This window comes from Cottoperca gobio, chromosome 14 (assembly GCF_900634415.1).
Source record: "Cottoperca gobio chromosome 14, fCotGob3.1, whole genome shotgun sequence".
NCBI classification, from domain to species: Eukaryota; Metazoa; Chordata; class Actinopteri; order Perciformes; family Bovichtidae; genus Cottoperca; species Cottoperca gobio.
In genome coordinates this window covers 19,752,898-19,774,995 of record NC_041368.1, presented here as the reverse complement: position 1 = coordinate 19,774,995, position 22,098 = coordinate 19,752,898, and the positions used below count along the sequence as shown (strand labels likewise).

At 42.7% G+C, this 22,098-nt stretch overlaps 1 protein-coding gene across 2 annotated transcripts in view; it reads left to right on the top strand.

Moving 5' to 3' along the window:
- rapgef6 (Rap guanine nucleotide exchange factor (GEF) 6) overlaps window positions 1-22,098 on the top strand; it is a 103,420-nt gene that overhangs the window by 64,761 nt on the left and 16,561 nt on the right. For both annotated transcript variants that reach the window (XM_029448110.1, XM_029448111.1), the window contains 3 exons: window positions 14,073-14,204; window positions 18,242-18,422; window positions 20,147-20,283. In XM_029448110.1, the coding sequence (XP_029303970.1) occupies window positions 14,073-14,204; window positions 18,242-18,422; window positions 20,147-20,283 (450 nt within the window). The remainder of the gene's footprint in view (window positions 1-14,072; window positions 14,205-18,241; window positions 18,423-20,146; window positions 20,284-22,098) is intronic.

The window sequence follows — 22,098 nt, the reverse complement described above, 5'->3', positions numbered from 1 at the left end:
TCTGCATCCTCACATGTCAAACCTTTGCTCTCTGTTTATGCACCAAATGACATCCATTACTTATTACCCTTCCAGATGCCTTGTATTTCCTTTTCATCCCTTTCTCTGTAGCTTCTCTGGAGTGTTGTCTAACAATGAACTTGAAAGCACATCTAAGCGTTGCTTTAAAGTTGTCTACTTTGCATGATGATGGCACCAAATGACAGTGCAACTTTTGAGTAATCAATGCTTTCCAACTGCCTCCAAGATACAGTGGAAGGAGTGAAATTGATTATTAAAGCTTGTGGGAAAAGCTCGCTTTCATATGTGCTATGAACATTAGTCATTTCTAACTAGATAAGCGTTTGCTTGTAAAAGAAAACAGGAAGTGTTATGCTCTGCTAATAGAAAGGTTTGTGCTCAACACAAGCACATAACTTAGATTAGAAATGCCACCCTTCTCGGCTGCAGACCTCCTTGGCAAAGTGCAGCAGGCCCGGTCTCGGGTTGACCCAGGCTGCTGCCTTTGCTTCCCTCAGCAATCAATGGGCCTTCCTGAACACTGGCATAATCAGTTTGTGTGGACTCCGTGCTGCATTGAATAGTAATTGGGCTACGGATGCATTGGTAGAGGAGAGCTACAGTGGGATGATGGATTTAGTGCCAAGGCAGGAAGGGCAAGGCAGGTCAGACAGATGGACAGGTAGACGAACAAAGCGCCTGGCATATCTAAATAAGTTCCGCTCCTAACCTGCATCTACAAATAATAAGAACTGGAAAACACGGTATTCAATAATACAAGAAGGAGCCCGTTAATTGGTTGGTTTCTAACAGGTCATTGTTATAGGGTGCAAAGTGGATTTGGATGAGAGGAGACATTTGAAAGAAGACTTTACTGATCTTCTGTTTGGTGTCGTCCGACTTCTGTCCAATGCTATATTTGATTGAAGGTAGCTTAGCATTCATCATCAGATCAGATAGGATAGATGGCAACATTCAACTGCCGAACCTCTATCGAGTGGAGGAAGGAGATTAATTATTCTTCAGTGTATTGACCCTTTTTCTCAGTGCTGTGGCTTTATGCCCAGACAGCTCTATGAGTCTGATCAGGAACTGAGCGCCTCAAAGCTTCGCTTTTTTTCTTCAACAAGGTACATGTTCAGATGTCACTATGACGGAGGAAGATAACACCTCGAGTAATTACCAAACTGATTTCAATTCCACGATGAAATGAAGTGATTGTTGCAGTTTAATTGGAGGAACAATTGGTAGAAACCCTGACCAAGAAAGATGATAACATGCAACACATACGGTATGTGGTTAGAGAGACTTTTCTCATACTGAGCAGGTCCAGGTTTAACTTTTAGAATTGCATTCGTTTTTAACAATATAGCAATAAGTCAGTATATTGTCAGTGAAATATCTGAAACGTGATTTGTTTAGTTTTGTAACCAAGGCTTTAGTAAACAGTAATCATACCATTCACATAAACGAAAAATCTAAAGCATTTAAATGTTTTCTCAACTTGGAAAACATATTTGTTTCTCATTACTTTGACCAGTGGTCCATATAAAGTGGAACAAAAACAAGAAGGTGACATTTAAATGCCGTCAGAGGCCGGTGCACTCGTGGTAATTGCTGTGTGTCATCAAATAGTCTTGTTTTGTCCGTCCAAAACCCAAATATATTCAGTTTAATAAGATCTCTCAGGCTTATGTTTGCATATATCTTCTTGTTTAATGTGTTTTTTCCTCTCGTGTCTGGTCTTGATGCAGCAATTTCCCTTTCTCCAAGACATTTTTTCCCCCATTGGAGACCATAAAAGTAACCTTTATATAAAACAGAGAGAACCAGGAAATCTCCATATTTGAGACACTGCATTTCCTGCCAGTCAGAGTAGCTGTCGGTCATAAAATGGGCTTTGTACTGTAATCCTCTGCATCATCAGATCAGCAGATAGAAACTGCAGCCCCATTGAAAGAGTATTAGATAGTTGCACCGTGGCTCCCCTGGTACCTGAATATGTCGACAGAACCTTTCTGTACACTAAGAGGATGACCTTTGCCAGGTGATATAATGCCAAAGCCTCTTAACATTGGCCTTGGCCGATTTACTCTGACCTCAAGCCCACAGACGAGCGACGGACTGACAGAAATCACACAGGGTGTCAAGGTAATGTGGCCTTTGAGTCCAGAGAGATGGGGGGGGGAGGGAGGGTGTCCAGATAAGAGCACGAGGAGAGAGAGAGTAAATGAGTGAGAGACCAAGACTGAAAACAGAGAGAGAGAGAAAGAGAGAGGCAACAACAGAGAGAGGGCTTTTAGCCTGCCGAGGGAGGTCTAGGATATCATATGCACAGGAAGTCGGGGTGATAAAGATCGATATGGGTTGCATTAGGCCAGGCCATGCCCAACTCACCTCCCATAAGTCATAAATTACTATTCAATCCTTCTCAACAAAAACATGCATTGTTGTTACATTTCTTTCCCTCCTTTCGATGCGCTTTTCTTATTTAAATATCAACAATTTCAATACCAGCTATGGTGCAGACAAAAGTCACAGGTTTAACCCCTTTTTGATGTCAAACTAGGAAAAGAAGAATGCAGTGTTATTTGATTGCTTCACCGGGTACAATGACACACAAGAACCAGTGTGTTGTCCCGAATGGTCTTATTGCTGTTCATTAGCTATGATAGGCTGACATTTCAGAGAGAAAAGCCCACTCAGGCCCTGGAAGCATTAACATGCCCAAGCTGGTTAACATTACTGGGCTAAATGGACTGAAAGTGAGACTGCTCGTGTGGAGATGCACTCTAGCCTTTGTGCACAAACCAACACACACACACACACACACACATTCATTGTCTTTACAATTATATACACCCATGCATGTGACCTATGATGTTGCTGGCATGTCACTCAGATGCGGTTTAACACCCACAAATATACACACACACACACACACACACACACACACACACACACACACACACACACACACACACACACACACACACACACACACACACACACACACACACACACACAGGCCTACATACTGGCACTCTGCTATGGTCATAACATAATACCCACATGCATATAATGCATGTGCACAAACACATAAATTACTCCCCCACACTTTATGCATGCAGAGCTCAGTCAGATATGAGCTGCAACCCCCACCCATATACACACACACACCCTAGTGCTGATATTTCAACCCACACTCAGACACACCCCCCCCCCCCCCCCCCCCCCCCCCCCCAATTTCACTTGCTCCCATTATCTCACTGATATTGATCCACCTCCCCGTTTCTGCCTGCAGAGAGCCTTTACTGGATAATTTTCAAGGGCATTTATAAATACAAGATGGGATGGATGGCGATCGCTCTGTGGGTGTTTGTGAATTTGTGAGAAAAACAAAGAGAAGGAGAAAGTGTGTGTGGGAGAAGCAGACAATGTGTGATATGAAAACAAAGGTTATCAGGCAAGAAGATGTTTGTTGGTCCGTTTGGCATTGCAAAAAACACTAAATGCTATTGATTAAATAATAAATTGTTCTTTTTTTTTTTTATATGCCAAATGACCAACCGACCCCTGAAGCCATGTGTCGTGTCTAAAGGGCAGTTTGCACATTCTTACAATAACACTTTGACTTGCTTCAGTGGAGAGAAAAGTCATTCTGGTCTTTCTTTGGGTTTGAATTCCAGTTTTTTCTCTGCTTTCAACTATTATTATTATTATAACCACATTTCAGCGTTCACATTTTCACACTGAATATTCATTAACACATTTAACTCCTTTTTAAATACAACAACTGTAGACTGTCACACTGAGACATCTTGGCATCAGCATGGAACATTCACACTAAAAGCAGCCAAATGATTATAAATTCCAACCATAATGGAAATAATTGCTTTGTTCAGCCATGCTAGCACCAGTTTAGGCTCATATCTAGCTCTGACTTTTATTTGTTCTCAGGAATAGTTTTTGTCAGGAGAAACAATAAAGTGTCCGATAAACGTTGGAGTTCAGGAAGCAAAGTTAATTTCCTGTCTGATACTGAAATTGTAGCGAGGTCTGTCTGAGCTGACGTGAATGGAGCACAAACCAAAACACCACGGGGAGAACCAACGGGTGGGACCGCCCCTAACACCCGGCCTCTGGGTTAACCTGTAGGGGTGCCAGGGACGTGCTGCATGTGTGTGTGTGTGTGTGTGTGCGCTTGTGTTTTCTGTATGTGTGAAATAGTGTGGGCTGGGCTGCAGGGCAGGAAGCATCTGTTAACAGAGGGGAGCCAGGAGGTACTAAGGTGTGTGTGTGTGTGTGTGTGTGTGTGTGTGTGTATGTAGCCTGTCTGTGCTCATGCATGTGTGTGCATGCACAAGTAGTGGTGTCGGTATGAAAGCCAAGTGTTTAGCCTTCCCTCCTGTATCCGGCAGACCTGGCCGTGGCCCACCTTCCTCGGGGGCCCAGACAGAGACGCCTTGCAGTTTCCTGTAGCACACACACACACATACACACACACACACACACACACACACACACACACACACACACACACACACACACACACACACACACACACACACACACACACACACACACACAGAACAAAAGAAAGAGTTGGTAGTGTACAACAACCCAGTTCACGGTATTAGAAACCCTACATACACACATTTGATTGGACCAGATGGACACATTCATCATCCAGTTCTGTAGTTGTGGGTGCCATCATTTTAATTAACATTAAATCAACCCCATCAAACACACACATATAGATTATTTATCGGAGCCGGGAAGATAAAAGAGGGGTTGCAGAACATAGAGGAGGTGGAAGGCAAGAATCGGCTGAAATAACATCAAATAAATCCCATTTTTTAAATGCACCTGGAGGAAAAGATGGAGGAGGTATGACCATAAGACAATGTGGACAATATTTAGTTTTTCACTGCTGATGGGCTTGAAAATGTCCTCACAGAGGCATTAAAACAAGTAGAGGAGGAGGGCAGAGGGGCTGCGACAGGTCGAATACTCCTTTCAGAAACATCTAACACTGTTTGGCAGCAACTAGCGTCTGCTACCCGCTGCCACACACTAACACTCTCTCTAGATGCCAACTGGAAGGAATTTCCGCGAAAGCCTGGCTGTAATACCTCCAGTCCTCCAGAGAAGAATACTTGACTCTGCACGGGTGCTGACCCATGCTAATTACCTTATTCACTGTATAAGCCACCAGAAAACTGAATGAGTGGTAAAGACTGAGAGGGATGAATGAGCATGCAGCCAATTTCAAGCCATTACTCACCACAGAAATCCAGACTGGGATAGATTATTCTGATGACTGCAGGCAGGCTGAGACATTATTTAATGTTTCGCGTTATTACATTAGCATGTTTTCTGTACAATCTATTTAACGATCACTTCGCTTCACAATCATGTTGTACAAGCATGAGGTAAAGGTACATTTGGCAGTGTACGCCAGCAGACAAACAACATAATGAATTGTTTAGAGAGCTTGTGGCGGAAGGTATAGGACTTTACTTGGAACTGGTTTCCTGTTTTGAATGTCTCGACTTATTTCAAGATTTGTCATTTTTCTGTGGAAATGTACACATTCAGTGTCATTTCCAGTCATATATTATGATTCAGTGGGCTTTTCCACTATGACACACACACACACACACACACACACACACACACACACACACACACACACACACACACACAGTTGTCCATTGTTCCAGGGTTAATCCCTTTCTTTGGTGATACAGTAATGTGAACAGCATTTTAAAACGTGTGGATGATTCATTAAACATTAAACGAGGGCAAAGAAACCCCACACACATGCACGCACGGTCTCTCTTTTCCCTCTTTCATTCCATGTCTATTTACTTCCTGTTGTTTCTCTTTCCTTCCTCCCCGCGTGTCTGTCTTCTCTGCATCTCTCTCCTTCATCACTCTCAGACAACTGGGGCTAAAGTCACAGGTCTTCGGCAGTACTGGTGACAGGGGCCATTCAGCATCCCGTCCGTCACAATACTGGCACGACGCAAGTGTTGAAACTGCCAACTAATGGCTGTTTATCAACGGTAAAGCCTTTGCCAGCCCACTGCCTATCCAGGCTAAAAAACTTGCCATCCAATTATTGTTGAACCTTGTACCTCGCGAACTAGTGCCTGCCAAATCACAGGATTCAGTTGTTTTCCATAACTGAGATTAAAATGAGTTTCAGACAGATTTCCAGGTAATGTGTTGCTGTGCCGAATCTCCTTATGTTGGCAAAAAATTATTCCTTTTAGAGCTGCCACACTTTCAGGCTCCAACCATCGCTGTCTCATTTTCTCTTCCAAAACAATTTGGAAGCGTATGTTGCAGAGAAAGCTACCACAGTTATGTTTTCCCTTTTTGTCACTTCACATAATGCAACCTGATAGCGACTCTCTCTGCCTGGTGTACCTCACATTTCAAACTCCATAACCTCAGTTTGTAACACAGACGTTCTGTTATCAACTGAGATCGCCCTGATGACGTCACCAAGCTTCCTGCAGAAGCACGGGAGACGTTCTTTAACCATGTAGTGCTTCTCATGACGAGGACAAGGATCTTTACAAAGAAGCAGAAGCACCACATTGACCTTGTGCTCCCTGAACTAACTAATAGAATAATTCTTCTCAATGCATCATCAAGGCTTTATTCTTTAGGAAAGTGGTTTGCAGTCCGGTATGAGTGCAGAAATAAATTTGTATTTTGTTCAAGGTTTTCAGTGAAAGTAGAGCTGGTTGGACATGGATGTAGTGAGGTGTGTGTGTGTGTGTGTGTGTGTGTGTGTGTGTGTGTGTGTGTGTGTGTGTGTGTGTGTGTGTGTGTGTCTCAGTGTCTCATTCTCCTTCCTTTTCCCTGCCTTTGCAGTTGTCACCTCCAATTCTAGCCTCAATTCATTACATCTCCCCTTTTCCCAGCTGGTACACACACACACACACACACACACACACACACACACACACACACACACAGTCACACACACAGTCACACTGCCATGTAGCCAGAGATATGGTAGTCTGGACTAAGGTAGAATTGGATTCTTAAGCGAATATTTGAGACTTTTTATCTTCATCGGGTCCCTCCCTTTCACTTCACCCGCATTCCACCTCTCGTTGTCAGTCCTATCTTTATTATACGCTATTCCCCACTTCCCCTACCTTTGCTCTCATATGCTTCACTCTGCCTCCCTCACTGTCTCCTCTTACACTCTCTCCATCTCAGTCATATTCACTTCTGGTCCCTCTAGTTTCTCCCCATCTCCATCTGCCTCCCTTCACTGTATCTTAATCCAACCGTCTGTGGACTTGCCAGTAATAGGGTGGAGCATTGCTGTGTGCTGCTCCTATTCAGTAAGCTTAGTGGATGTTTTACTGACTGAAGCCCATTGACTCATGCAGTTCACGTATATTATACTCTGTCTGTGTGTAGGATGCCTGGATGTTTTTGTTGTGTATTTATTTGTGGATGTTTTTGTCGGAGGCATAAATGTGAGTGTGTACCTGCGTGATTATATGTTTTCCTTTCTGTATCATGAATGTGTGTTTCCCGACATCGTCACCCTCTTATGACATTAGCCAAGCCAAGAGTGCCCTCGATTGATCAAAGCTTTCTGTACCGCCACAGAGCTAAATCTGGAGCTTCAAAATGGGTGTGTGTGTGTGTGTCTGTGTGTCTGTGTGTCTGTGTGTGTGTGTGTGTTTCCCGTTCCAGACAGCAGTGCCAATATTCTCACCTGGCTAGTCTCTGATGAGGCTACTTGCAGTCATTTCACTTTGCCAACTTGCTCCCTTTGATCCAGGATTGCGTGTGGGGGGGGGGCAGAAATGGATGTTTGATGTAGTCGGGAAAGAAATGCAAGAATAGAGAGAAAGGGATGAAGGCCGAAAGAGAAGGTGACAGAAAGTAAAGCTGGTGTAGTGACAGGGACACTGGAGAGCTGAGGCTGTATTGAGGGAGTGAACCATTGGACACGGAGATCGACTGCAGACCGAGTTAATAACCAAGACGATCTAAGCGAAGAGGTGAGATCGGGCGGAAAGAGACGATGCAAAGCACCTCAGACAAATGAGAAAACCAGCGGAAATCAAATTCAGACATCAAGTTAAGTTTTGCATCAAAGGAAGGATGCAACGTTTGTGCTTTGAGACTCCATTGTGACTTCTGCGCGAAGGTGGACTGCTGCTGTCTGTGGTGTAGCAACCTGCTCTGAAAGCTAACTCAACACATGGCGACAGCTGTTATGAGTGAAGGCATATGCTAACCGCTCGGGTTTCCTGTTTCAATGTGTAATTATTGCTATAAATGCGCAGTGGGAAGGCATTGCATGGTTCTCATGAACACCTTTTTTATTTATGAAGTTACAAATTAAAAAGCTGTTGCTGGAAAACTCTTGCTCTTTAACACTTCACACCTCACACACTTGCATAGTGCAACATGCTCATTTAGTTTGGATTGTATTGCTCTGCCTACCACTCGAGTCATGTCGAGGCAGTTTGTCACTGCTGACCTCTACAGGCCGGCCGTGCTCATGTCAGATACCCCACCAGTGACCTCACTGTCCATGCCTGCATTGTGTTTACTCAGCTGCAGGGTTATGAGCAGTGAAGCCAATAGAGTTATACACTTAATTGGTATTATTCCCTATGCACATTATACGTCAGTAGAAATGACCTGGCAACTTATCGTTTTAGGATATTCTTTTTGGGGGCGAGTAATTGAATGAGTCAGCGCGAGCCCTTTTGTATCTGTACCATCATAATCCCTTATTTTCCCAAAGGAATTGCGTTTGTGTGTTTTTTGATTGACTTGTTTCTCTCATTTCTTCCACCTTATTTCCGCTGTTCATCCTTCAGTATAGTAGTGCACAACTAAAGATATCTCTGTGATCAACCTTCACATATTCTTGCCTGACTACACTTTATCATTCGTTGACGAACAATACTTCTTTATCTATGATACTGTCATTTAGTTTTCTCCTGCCAAACACAACAACACTGCCTTTAAATATTCATGGAAGCTTTGTTTGTGTCATTGTTTGTTGAACCCGCTTTAATTATCATCCTCATCAGGATTCATCAGCCTCATCACATTTTCTTTAATTACTTAGCCAAGCCATTTGTCCTCTTTATTATTCATCTTAATGTGTTGTTCTCTCTCTTTCTTCGGCTCCTCTTTGTCTCATTGTGAATGTCGGTGCTTACGTCTCTGTCACGCTCCATCTCTTCTGATAAATCTTCTTACTTATCCTCCTCTGGTCTCTAACTGGTCTCTATTTCTGTCACTGTCTAGGTATCTGCCTGCGTAGATGTCTCTCTTTGTCTCTGATTAGCAGTGGTGTAGTGAAGTCTCACGTGTGTTTTGCCATTAATGCTTTCTCTGCATCCTAATGGAGCCTACGCTTCAACAATATTGGGTCACAAAAACTATTAACTGATAGTTAATGTAAAACATAATTCAAGGTGAGGTAGCAGCACTGTTGTCCCCTTCTGGGACCCTTAACCAACCGATTCCAGACTACAGTTCTGGACAGACCAGCCTTCATCCATTAATGTCTTCAAGGTTTCCCAAAACATCTCTGTGGTATTGAACTACAAGGTAGCAAAGATTGTCTTAGCTCTAAAATGCCTTTGGGAAACTCGGTCTCTTGTCTGTGTGTCCAAATGGCTAGTCTGGGCTTTATAGCACATTTTGTCACTGAGGAAATAGCGGGAGCAGAGCACTCAGGCCCACAGCTAGTTAATCTCATTGTTAAAATTGGATGCAGTAAGTGAAACAGAGTTAGGTTTTATAGAAGGTAAGAGAAGATACCTCCCTAATATGTCTTGACTGGCTTGTTTTGCGTCGGTCTGCAGAAAAACAAATGTCATAAAATGACCCAAAAAACTGCAGAGTGGCCGTTTGTATGTCGGTTAATGTGCTGCTCTCCATAATTGATGGATAGGTCGAGGGCAAGATCCTTATTTTAGCGGTGAACTTCCATTAACTATATGGCATTGTGTTAGCTTGTTGGTCTCGGACAACACAGTGAAAACACACAAATGAGAAATCATATTAAATGTGCCCTTTTTTTAGATTTGATACCTGAATGAACAAATACATCTAAGCACACATCATTGACAACAGTATTATTAACATATAGGGATTATATTACTAAATATTGCCCAACCCTACCAGTTGTTTTCTTTGTTAACCTCCATTAGCCAATTATTCATTTATAAGTCGCCACACTAGGGAACATCTTGATGTTCCTCTGACGGCTCCAGGCCGGTTCCTTGTGGATTTTCGCCCCCTTTGGATGTTGCATCTTTCTTGTATTTAATCTTTTCTCACCATTATTCTAATAGAGTTCATATCTCTGGAGTTGACCAGATTACTTGAGTGATTGCTGTTGCAAAGGCTCAGTATGTTTGACTGCGACATAACATTTACAGGCTGCTTGATCCCGCCACGATTGTGCCCTCTCGTTGACATGATAGATTTGTACAGCTGAAGGAACCTTCCACATTTATATTTAATCTCATAACTCTCATCCTTAATGCATGAGGAGAATGGGAGACCCCCCCCCACCGCCCCCTAAACCCCCACGCCACTGCGCCCCACACCCTCCCCACACCACCACGACTCAGAGGGAAAGAGGAGGATTAGAGCAGGATTAAGACTGTGGTGTGAATATGAGCCACGAGACCGCCACAATTATTCACTTCTCCCATCACTCCCTCACCCGACTTCCCTGTTCCATCCTTCCCTTTCTCAAACACTCTGTCTTTGCCCTATTTCATTCCCTAGTATCTCCAAAAACGCACACTTTTAAGGATCGTCCTCTCTCGTATCTAACCGTAACCTTATTGTATATAGAAAACACATCCAACAATCATCCAACAATCATCCATGCAGCCGGTGAGAGAACATTATTCTTCCTGGCTACTTTGAACTCACCACTTTTGTGTCTCTCTCTCTCTCCAGGCGTCAAATGTTGCACAAGCACGGGGCTTCTTTTTTTCTTCTCCATTTATGTGCTTTCATATTTGAATGAAGCCATTAGGAACATTAATGTAAAAGTCACTACCTGTCTGAATGACAAAAAGCCAATACTTTATCAGCTAGATGGAGCCGTCAATGTTGCATTTTATACGTCTGAAAAGGGCTTAAGTGTATTTCCCAAAATGTCAAACCTTTCCATTACCTCCTGAGTACCCTCTTTCTTACAGTACCTCTTTGGTTACCAAATATCAGTTTCAGCAACATTCAGCCGATAGAAATGTTGCTGCGGGATTTCCAAAGTTCTTCGTTTTCTCTATGATCTTGGCGATTAGAAGGTCTGTCTGTCCAATCATGTGCCATGTGTTCATCCTTTCAGTACCCTCTCTGTGTGTGTGCTTCTCTTCCCTGAGTCCTGATCGACCCAGCAGTTTGACACATTCATTTCTGTCTCTCTATATGTGAATTCGGGGGTGAATGTATTAAATGGATGCACGGTAGGAGCTTCATCATCGCCGGTGTAGAACTGCTCCATCACACAGAAATCAATATGTATTTACCTGCGAAGAAATTAGCAATCACTCTCTGTCTCCCCCCCCCCCCCCCCCCCGCCTCTCGCTTTTTCTGCCTCTTCCTATTCACAGACAAACACAACAAACTAGTTGTGATGAGTGTTGGTCAACAGTAAGCACTAGGGACGAGTGTAAAGGATTCTGTTGGTGTATATGTGTGATTTAGTCAATAGCAGTCTGGGATTAGGTGTTGCCTGCGCTCCAATAAGTGATACGCACAATTCATTACATTGCCCTACCTAATGGGAAATGGATTTCACTTAAATACTTAGTCAAACTAAATCTAATGCCAGAGGTGTGTGTCTGTGTGTGTCTGTGTGTGTCTGTGTGTGTGGATGTTGCTGTGGGCTAAAGAAGGCAGTAGATGCAGATAGTGTTTCAAGTTCATAGATGCTAAACTTACTGTAGTTTCTACAGTGAAGCATTTCCCGATGTCGCGTCTGTGCGAGTGAGTCTGTCGGGCTGTTCTGCCAGACTAAACAAAGTCATAAATTCAGTCGTGTAATGAAATGAGTCCAAATGAATCCTCAGCGATTGGATTACGGCTCCTCTTCTTAATTTCCTCCCATGGCCAGGGTTTGGTCAAAACAGAATGTACCGTAAATGACATGGCAGCTGATGGTATAAATACATAATCAGTTTGTCCATAACAAGTCAATCTCTGAATTGCTTTTGCTTTCACCGCAGTGTGTAGCTTCACATATCACATCTTATAGGCTTGAGTCTCATTTCTATGCACTACGTTGCCCCAGACTGTAGCAATAACATGGTCCAAAGTAAAGGTAGTGTATATGTAGCACACTCTGTATGTACTACTTTAAAATTGGCAACGCTTGTGTGTATATTCAGTTTACATTAATTCCTTACATTGAACTTCTTAAACTCCACCCCTTAATGCTGTGTTTCCCTGTGGGTTTGGGGAACAGGGGAGTGGGGGGCGGGGAGTTAAGTGCTGATGGGGTCGTACAGTACAACAGGCCTATTAGAAGAGAGCACTAAGGGGGCAGCACCCCCAGACTCTACGTCTTTAATATTGCATGTTGGCACCGCAGTTCCTCGCAACCTCGGCTAGCTTCCAAGCTTCAGTTTGACTTGGCGTGCGTGCGGGAGTGTTGGCGTGAGCGCATGGAATGGCGAACGCTGTCTGATGAGGCGATGGAGGAAGTGTGCTGTAGGCTTGCGCGGTGTCGCAGGAGGACATCTTCTCTCACCCTGACACTGCCCCGATGCAAATTGGTAAGACTTGAGAATTAGAGGTTTGCCTCCTTTGTCCACCTGCCATGGAAATAGAGATGAAAACCAAGCCGCCTCACTTTGTAGGCCATCCCTATAACTCTTTCTTTTAGTTTTCCTTTCGCCTTAGGGTGTCCTGTGCTGTGTATTTGGGGATTCATAATAGTGAGTGATGCCCTGTCTCTCTCTCTCTCTCTCTCTCTCTCTCTCTCTCTCTCTCTCTCTCTCTCTCTCTCTCTCTCTCCATGGTGCTGAAACATTCAAACCAAGTCTCTCTCCATCTCTCTCGCTCTCTTTTTATATCCTTTTTCAATTCACTCAAACACACAAATACAACTAAAAATAACTGTAACAACCTAGCAACGTCTTTGCAACCACTTACAGTGATCTAACAACTATCAAGTATCTTCTTCACAAAAAGTTGCTTTTATTAGCCATAATCATTCTAATGAGTAACCTAGCTTTATCTTTTTGAACTGGACTTTGAAATGAGTTAAGATTACATTATTGAGGTTATGTGTGGTCTGTTGGCGTGTGCAGTAATTGTTCTGGTGTCACTGGTTCTATGTCTTAGTGAAAGTTTACAAGTTGGCCTCCCCCCCTCTCAGATCTCAGAAGTCACATGGCTGCTTGACTGACAACTTCATCTCTTTATGAATCTGAGGGCTTTATTTGAGAATGAGCTCGAAGCCGTTCACATTTTGGAGTGTGCAATTTTCTATAAAACCAAAAGTGATAACAAAATATAAACAAATGAATTGTGTTTGTGTTGATGCTCAAACGTCGCCTCGTGCAAATTGTCTTCTTATCCTGAAGTAAACAAACTGACTGCCCATGAACAGATTTGTGTACGGAAGGAATTAATTTTCTTTGTGGCCATCTTGAAGTATTTTCTTATTCAGTTGTCAAAATGAAAATGGATCTTGATCCGAACGGGTTTGAGAGTTCTTGTATGATATATATGTTTGTCTATTTTATTCAGTGCAAACACATAACATGTAAGCTGTCTGCGCAAACGAAAGCCCGCTGTGTCATCCTATTAAGAACAAAACCCTCCTTTTGTCTATCAGAAATGATATCAAGCTTCAGCCCTGGATCATACTGTAGTATACATCCGTCTGAAAGTGTCTTCACCTCCGTCCTCTTCATGTTGGAGTACCAAACCAGCTTTGTGTGTGTGTGTGTGTCTGTGTCTTAGTTGAACTTATATCATTCTCTCTGTTTTTCTCCTCCTGTCTCTCTACCACTTCCTGTCTGTCTGAACAGCTTCCTGCTGACCTCAATAAGATGCACCTAACAGACCACGCCCATCAGCAGGTGATGCACATGCCTCCCAGCCAATCGGGATGCAGCATCGCCAGCGACTCGGGGAGTAGCAGCCTATCAGATATTTACCAGGTGGGAACTTCATTGCTTGTTTCAAGAATTCTCCCTTAGTTTTTTTACATTTACATTTACATTTTTGTAGGTCTGCACTCACAACTGACACATTTGTCTCTACATGTTTGTGCCAATGAGCCAACCAACATTAAAATCATGACATATTGATGATCTCTTTCAGTTCTATGAAACCTCAAGTTTTTCTAAGTTTTCATTCTTTCCCCCAGTTTGACGTATTTTAAGGTTTTTTAATTACATGAAGTTGAACATCGTTACAATCTAAAATATACAGAGCCCAGGCTGTAAAAGTGAAATGCTTCATCAGTTTGTTCGGCTGCCTCTTGTCTCACAATTAAATTTTTTGGAATATCCTCTAGCTTTTACAGTCAGTAAAAAAAGAAAGAAAGAAAAAGCTTTTGATGAATGAAACAAAAAAGTTTTTCTTACCCATGCCACCATTAATATATAAAATTAATGAAGCCTGCTCAATCCAGTGACAAACCCCTACTGTGCATTGCAGCGCGTCTACCACTGCACTGCGACATGTGGTCTGTGGCAAAAGTGTTTTAACGATGGTAGATCGTCCCCTCTTTGATTTGCTCCAATTCTGTCCACCTGTAGCATATCTGTCAACCCTTTGCCCTCCATCCTTGTAATCCTCTGTATCTCGCTAATTATTGTGCATCAGTTGTGCATCCTGGTGATCCGTCTCCCTCTGTACTTCCTGCTGCGGATGAAAGGTCACATGCAGGAAATTAACCTAACCTTTCAAGCTCTGTCTATACCTGTTCTGCAGGTATAAAAGCTGCAACATTGTCAGAGTCTCTGGCTTTATAGTGGATCATTTTCGCAGGTATTTTCCTTTGGGATGTTTCCATAGGTAGTATGCAGCAAAGAGTGCCAGGGAAATTGAGAGAGTATGACTTTGAGCATACTGGCTTGTTATGCAGATGATGTCAGACTTAATGCTCGATTTAGGATTTCTGTAAACAGGAATGTCAGGAATCCTTGTGCGTGGGACGACTGTAGGAAATTATTCACATCAGGAAATGTCCAATTTCCTACCAATCCTCTCAAACGATGGCGATATGTAAACATACATATCACCCAAAACAGGGCAAAGCTCTGGAAACACTTGATTGTGTCCTTTATAAATGTAAATTCATTCATTTAAAATCAGTTTTATTTGTGTGTCTCTGACCCTTGCACTTCTTACTGGCGGTTGCTTTTAATGTCAGCAAACTAGAAAGCTTATTCTGCGGGTGCACTTATTGCCAACAGTCATTTTATATTTTGCTCTCTCCTCTCGTAGCGGCCTCACCTTTTACGTGACATTTCTGAGCGTTCAATAGCTCAGTGTGCTTTGAAATGAAACCACTCTCGAGTGTAGGGTATTTAAATGGCTGTGGATCAATAATCCATAAAATGGTACATGACAAGGCTGTCATCTCATCATTGTAATCCCTCTAACCTCCTAATCTCCCCTCTTTACACAGAAAGTCGTACTAAATCCAAGAACCTTTTGATATTACTCTTCAGTCCTGACTCTTCTTCACAGGGTGCTGCAGTTTCCTTCACACATGTGTGTGTACGTGTGTGTACGTGTGTGTACGGGTTGGGAGTGGTCCTTAGCATTGTTGGCATTCATCGGGGGAACTGGTGAGGTCCATTAGCTACAAACTAATGAGCTAGTACCAGTTAATGAGCTGGTATGATCAATGGGTGCTGCTGGCCACACAACTAATGTTTCATTGAGGAATCTTAACAATGTTAATATCCCGATTTTTATTTTTAAAGAGTGTGTAGATTTTATTTCACTCAACAAATACACCTTACACAGCACAATCAAGAAGAACTTAAGTACACTTACACAGATTAAACTTGAGTTTTTTTTAAGGTACATATGTTTTCAGCCATTTATTTGAGTATTTAGCTGCTCTCAAAGGTAATAGTGCACAGAGCTGATGAATAATAGAATCCATTAGTCAGTGTCAGCAGAATCTCAATAGAAAACTGACGACATTCAGATATTTGAACGTCCTTATCTGCCACAACCCTTCCTCCCTCCTCAGCCTGTTTGTGAGCGTTTGCAGATTGATGTAAGTCAGGTCAACCTGGGCTTGTCGCTATTCTCTGTGTTTGTTTACAGCTGTCTTAAAGCGCAGACCCTCCAGTGAGCTTTTGTCCTCGGCTGTCAAGGCAACAGACTGTTTTTGTTATGGCTTTCTCTCTCGCTTACCTGAAGCTGGCTCGCAAGACGTTCACTTTACTCCAACTCTTGTCCTTGTCCTCTCCTGTCAGTCACCCTCTTTTTCTCCTATTATTCTCTCTCCCCTCCTTTCTTTCATCTCTTTATTTATTTATATATATATCCTGGACCTCTGCATTTCTTTCCTCCTTTTCTGTCTCTGGTATTCGTCTACAGCAGTGTAAAGTGCGGGGGTTCTTGGACAGATCGGATGTCCCTCGACTCTAGGAAATGTCCTCCTTGCTCAAACTCAGTCTGAGACCAAGGGGATTTGGACTGAAAGGGCACATCCTGCATTCTGAATGAACGGGCTTCTCAAAAGCCTTGGAAGATATGTCAGTGGCAGAGGGCGAGAGGAAAGGCGAGATGTTATTGTCTCAGTGATTGCACCGCCGTTCTTTCCTGCAACCCTGCAATCATTTTCCAACAAAGTTGTAAATTGAAGGCCACTTTTGTGCAAGATTTTTTAACAACCTCTATGTCAGCCTCTGACAATATGGACTTTTTTTTGTTGGGAACAATAAAAGATATCGCTGCACTTTTTTTAGCCTTTGTCTTGTTCTGCACAGTGTTGGCCTGATGAATACATGAGACACAAGACTCAATTAATCAGAGATGAAGCAAAAGAAGAAAACAAACGTACGCAGGTTAATACAAAAGGAGTATTTATCCCTGCATGTCAGTTCCATTTGAGCTGCAGTTCCAGGCAGGAGGCCAGTCAAATGCACTAAATCATTACATTTACATGCAGATGCTATTATGTTAGTCATTTATTATTGGAGACAAAGAAATCTTATTCTTGCTTTGTCTGTTCTTATATGTTAAGCCAAATGAAATGTACCCGGTGCAGAGCTGAGTGACTGCTCCTCTAAAGAGCTTGTCCAACGTAATTTATGAAAACAAGAGTGAACCTGCGCCTGAACTCGGGATGGACTGTTAGCTTAATCCCTATGCCTCCAGAGAAACCTATAAAACCCATTGGCCAGGTACCAAATCTCTAAAGAAGCCAAGAGCTCCATAGCATTGTTGGTTAGGGAGTTCATCCTGTAGTGTGCAGGGCAGGAAGTTAACTTTTCCCCACTAGCTTCATTCCACTGTTCTAAATCAACGACTGTCCCTTGGTCGCATTTGACTTTTAGACATGCTCCTTATTCCAAAACAACGCCTCAAGGAGGATAAAGGACAATTTTATACACACAAAAAACAAAAGTGAAAGTAAATGGACAGCAATGCTTGTTATCGTTCACTTATTAAAGATGGAAAATGCAAGAGTGAGTAAATGCACATTTATTTTAAGAGTAGACAATTGTCTTTGAGGCCTACCTGCAAGAGCTAACAGATGGCCTGCAATGCTGCAACGTCCACCGGGGAGCTCCTCTTTCCACCTCCAGGTTGATGGTTCAATTCCCACCATATCCAAAAGTCCCTATGCCCCATAAGAGCCATACTCTGCCAACCATCTGTCTGCCCCGCGCACGGGAAATATGGTTGAATATGAATTAATACGGCTTGATTTAAATATTTGGTTTCTGGTTTGGGACCTGGTGCCAGGGTTTTACCTCAGGGTCACAGCTACAGCTGCTCTTTCCAAGGTTATTCTTCATCTACACATCACTACGCCTATTCTAAGGAGAATGAAACCCAATCGAGTATTATTACATATCCTGATACATAAGATGCATTTTCTATATTTAACACGTAACACAATTCATACAATGCTGTTTTCTTCCGTTGAGCAACGACAGACGTCTTCCTTCAGTGACTGTTACCAACCACTGTGCTGCCTTCTCCTCTGTCTTTGCTGCAGGCCACAGAGAGCGAGCTGGGAGACGTGGACCTGTCTGGACTTCCAGAGGCTGCGGTGGACAGCGAGGAAGAGGAGGAGGAAGATGAGGACCTGGAGCGAGCTTCAGACACTCTTCTGGGCCGAGACCTGGTCCGAGAGTGTCTGGAAAAAGACCCAGCCGACCGCAACGACGACGACATCGGTGAGTCCCCACTAGTGTTTTTCAGCCCAATCTTTTTCTTCCCTTTAAACGGTATTTAGAATCGTAGAACAGCTTGTGAAGGGTATTAATCCTGCTCGTCTGTAATCAACAAATGAATAGCACTTTTAATAAAATTGACGTCATTGTAATGAAATAAGGCACTTACTCAGTGTGTGCCTGCACGTCACTGGATACACTTGAGGGACTGACAGTTGCTATTTTTAGATTTCATGTACTCTAACATACAGTCCTCACCATCTATCATTCAGTAAGCACAGAGGAGATATACAAATCTACCCTCTCGCAAGACACCAGTGCCCTTCCACTATGTATTTTAAATCAGGCAATCAGAGAGACAACCTCATTAGCGGGGGGAGAAGAGGACCACATCAGAGAGAGGAGAGTTGTAGAGGCCCGGTCTGCTCTGTGCCTGCTGGGAGGCTGGCCTTCTCATGGCCTTCACCACTGACTGGTTCACACTCATTTAGAGGAAAGACGTTGATATGAATACATAGATATGATTTTCTTCATCAATAAAGTTCAATTTAGTTGAGTTTTGCATTTATGAAACATTAGATTTGACAACACCAGTGAGAAGTACCTTCAGGGCGGAGGATCAGTGCGGCCAACATGATGGCGTGTGTGCGTGTGTGTGTGTGTGTGTGTGTGTGTGTGTGTGTGTGTGTGTGTGTGTGTGTGTGTGTGTGTGTGTGATGGCATGTGGCACCTTGTACGGTAGCCTCTGACTCTGTATGAATGGGTGAAAGATTGGAAAAGCGCTATATAAATGCAGTCCATTTACTCATGGAGGAAGTCATTTTTCCTTTTTTTTGGCTTTTATTCCATTTTATTTCCTGGAAGTCTTTACCTAAATAAATGGGCAGAGATATTTCCAGTTGGCTATCCCCCAAGGTGCACCCGAGGGGTGACTTCATAAATCTTAAAGATTGCACGATGGTTAAATCGCAGAAGAAATCCAGAAATAGGGTTATGTTTCCAGAATGTTTTCTATCCTTTGCCTTATTAATTAACGGACACTTTTCACCTCTCGTTGCTTCTAAAAAGTATTTAAATGAAACAATCTTGGAGAGGAAAAATCAGTGTGTGGTTGAATTGCTCACAAACTATAAACATATGCAAAGTGATGAAGACATTTGTTGGGTCACAATCTGGAATACTGTCAAACATAGGAATAGATTATGTTACTGCCTGATTAATATCATTGTGCTGGTTGAGCCAATGCACTATAGTCCAACACGAGCCTTATATGAGAAGTGTTTTCTTTCCTTTTCCATATATACTGGAGCCTCGTGTGGCTTTACTCTGCGCTGCTCAGCAGATTGTTGATTTACCACCAGAGGACACTTTCCACTCACAGTAACAACATGCACTAAAGTCAATCTAAACTTTCTCTGTTCCTTCTCATCTATAAACATCCAAACATCTGGCGCTTTAAACTGTTTAAAAACACTAAGTTTTCTTTTTTTAAAGAGCAGAAGGAAAGGGACAAAGAGGAAGAGAGGGGGGTGGGGGTGATGTATGTGAGAATAAACATTTAAAAGTCTGTTCTGTTTTCAATAGAAACAAATCAATGAGTGTTTTACCCGCACACATGGGAGCTAATGCTTTGCTTCGGTACATGCTCTTTACAGGTTTCACAAAGAGCTTATGTTTTTGTTTATTGACTTGCTTCTCTCTCTCTTAATCCTTTTTGTTCCAAATAGAGCAACTGCTGGAGTTCATGCATCAGCTGCCCGCCTTTGCCAACATGACCATGTCTGTGCGCAGAGACTTGTGTAGCGTCATGGTGTTTGAGGTGGTGGAGCAGGCTGGCACCGTCATACTGCACGACAAACAGGAGGTACGGATGAACTAAGAGCATTTGTAAAGTGTTACTGTGAAAGAGCTCAACCGGCCTCTTTTGCTCCATGTCCCACTTAGATGTGTCACTATGAGGGTAATTATGATATGCAAAATATGTTTGTTTGATTATGTCTTCTTCATTAACGCACTAACTCTGAATTCCCTTAACAATTAAATTGGTGTTTGTCTTTATTCAGTCAGACACCAGATTTGTTTGCTGATTCTTAATTGAGTTGTTAATATAATTACATTTTAAACATCTTAAATGTGTCTGTCCATGGCCTGCAAAACAGTACACACACAAACATGAAGGGAGTCGTGGTAGGCAAGCATGGGTCAACGTGCAAAGGTTGGTCAAATGGAGAATACAGAAAGGATGGAAGAAACACACACACACACACACACACACACACACACACACACACACACACACACACACACGTACACATAGAGCATACAGACATGCGAGTACAGACACCTCCTCGCCATCGTCCCGTCTATCTAGAGCTAAATCTAATACAGAAACGTGTATGTGCAACATCACTGCAGAGTAAAAGCACCATACACACACATATACATGAGGTGTGTGTGTGTGTGTGTGTGTGACTCCATACTGTCTGTGTCGAGTCAGGTTGATGAACAGGTCTCCGCCACTCTCTGTGTCTCTCTGTGGACTCCTGTTGAAGGTCAAAGAGAAGCACTTGGCTCCTCTCACAAATGAACACGACCGTGCTAAGTGAGCGAGGGAGGGAGAGGAAAATAAAAATAATCTAAAGTGGTCCAACAGAAGCTAAGAAAATAGGTGAAGTGCTTCACGAGACAGAAAGGAGGAGAGCATGCAGGTAGAGGGGCGAAACCAACCTATTTGAGGAAGTTGAGAAGTAATAATAGTTTACCCCCCTTGATATATGATATATATGATCATGATATAAATTCATAGTGTATATGCAATGAGAAGTGTTGGATTTATGCAAACTTTATCCAAATAGCCTCTCGTGTTCAATATATACTGCATGTGGTTCATTGCCTTACCTCCCCTTACTTATTAGAATAGCATAGAAAATACTTTATTGTCTCCTTTTTGTATGAAAAAGATCTGCTATTAAAAAGGGGGCATTAAAACACCCAGACCACACACATTAAAGGACCTTTTATATAAATACTCAATACACTATAGAAGCTACATTTGAAGCACCAGCTACTCCATGTTGAGGGCTGAATCGAGGTTAAATAAATAGATATAAGATGCTGTGTGTTGAGGGAGCAAGCTGGCTTCAAAGACAAGTGTCTGTCCTTACTGATTTAAGATATGTTATGGCTGTAGGGACAAACGTTTCTTTCATAGATAACCGTTTCATCATTGCTGAGAAATAAGGAGAGTGAGAAGCTGACTGCAAGAAAGAGAAACGGGGGAGGCACTGAGAGAATTGGAGATTTGCAGGCTGAGAAACAGTAAGAGAACGAAAAGGCAATGAGGAGGACATATCAGTTATAGCTGCGGCGGGAGCCCAGGGGCTCGTTCATCATCCCTCCAGCCGCTCACACGCGGGATGAATGGCTTGTTATATTATGCCTGCTGGCATTTCCTTTTCAAAAGCCACCACTAGAGACACGAAACCTCTTCACCGCCGTACTCGTACCTCACACAAAGCACATTATGCTCACATTACAATAAATGTCAGTTTGTAACATATAGCCATTTCAACCATCGTTGAAAAGCAATAAGAAGATCCACAAGCCTGCATTAGTGTTAGCATTACACACACATATGTTTTGATGGTTGATGATGTTGTGTCTGTGCGTCTGTCTGCAG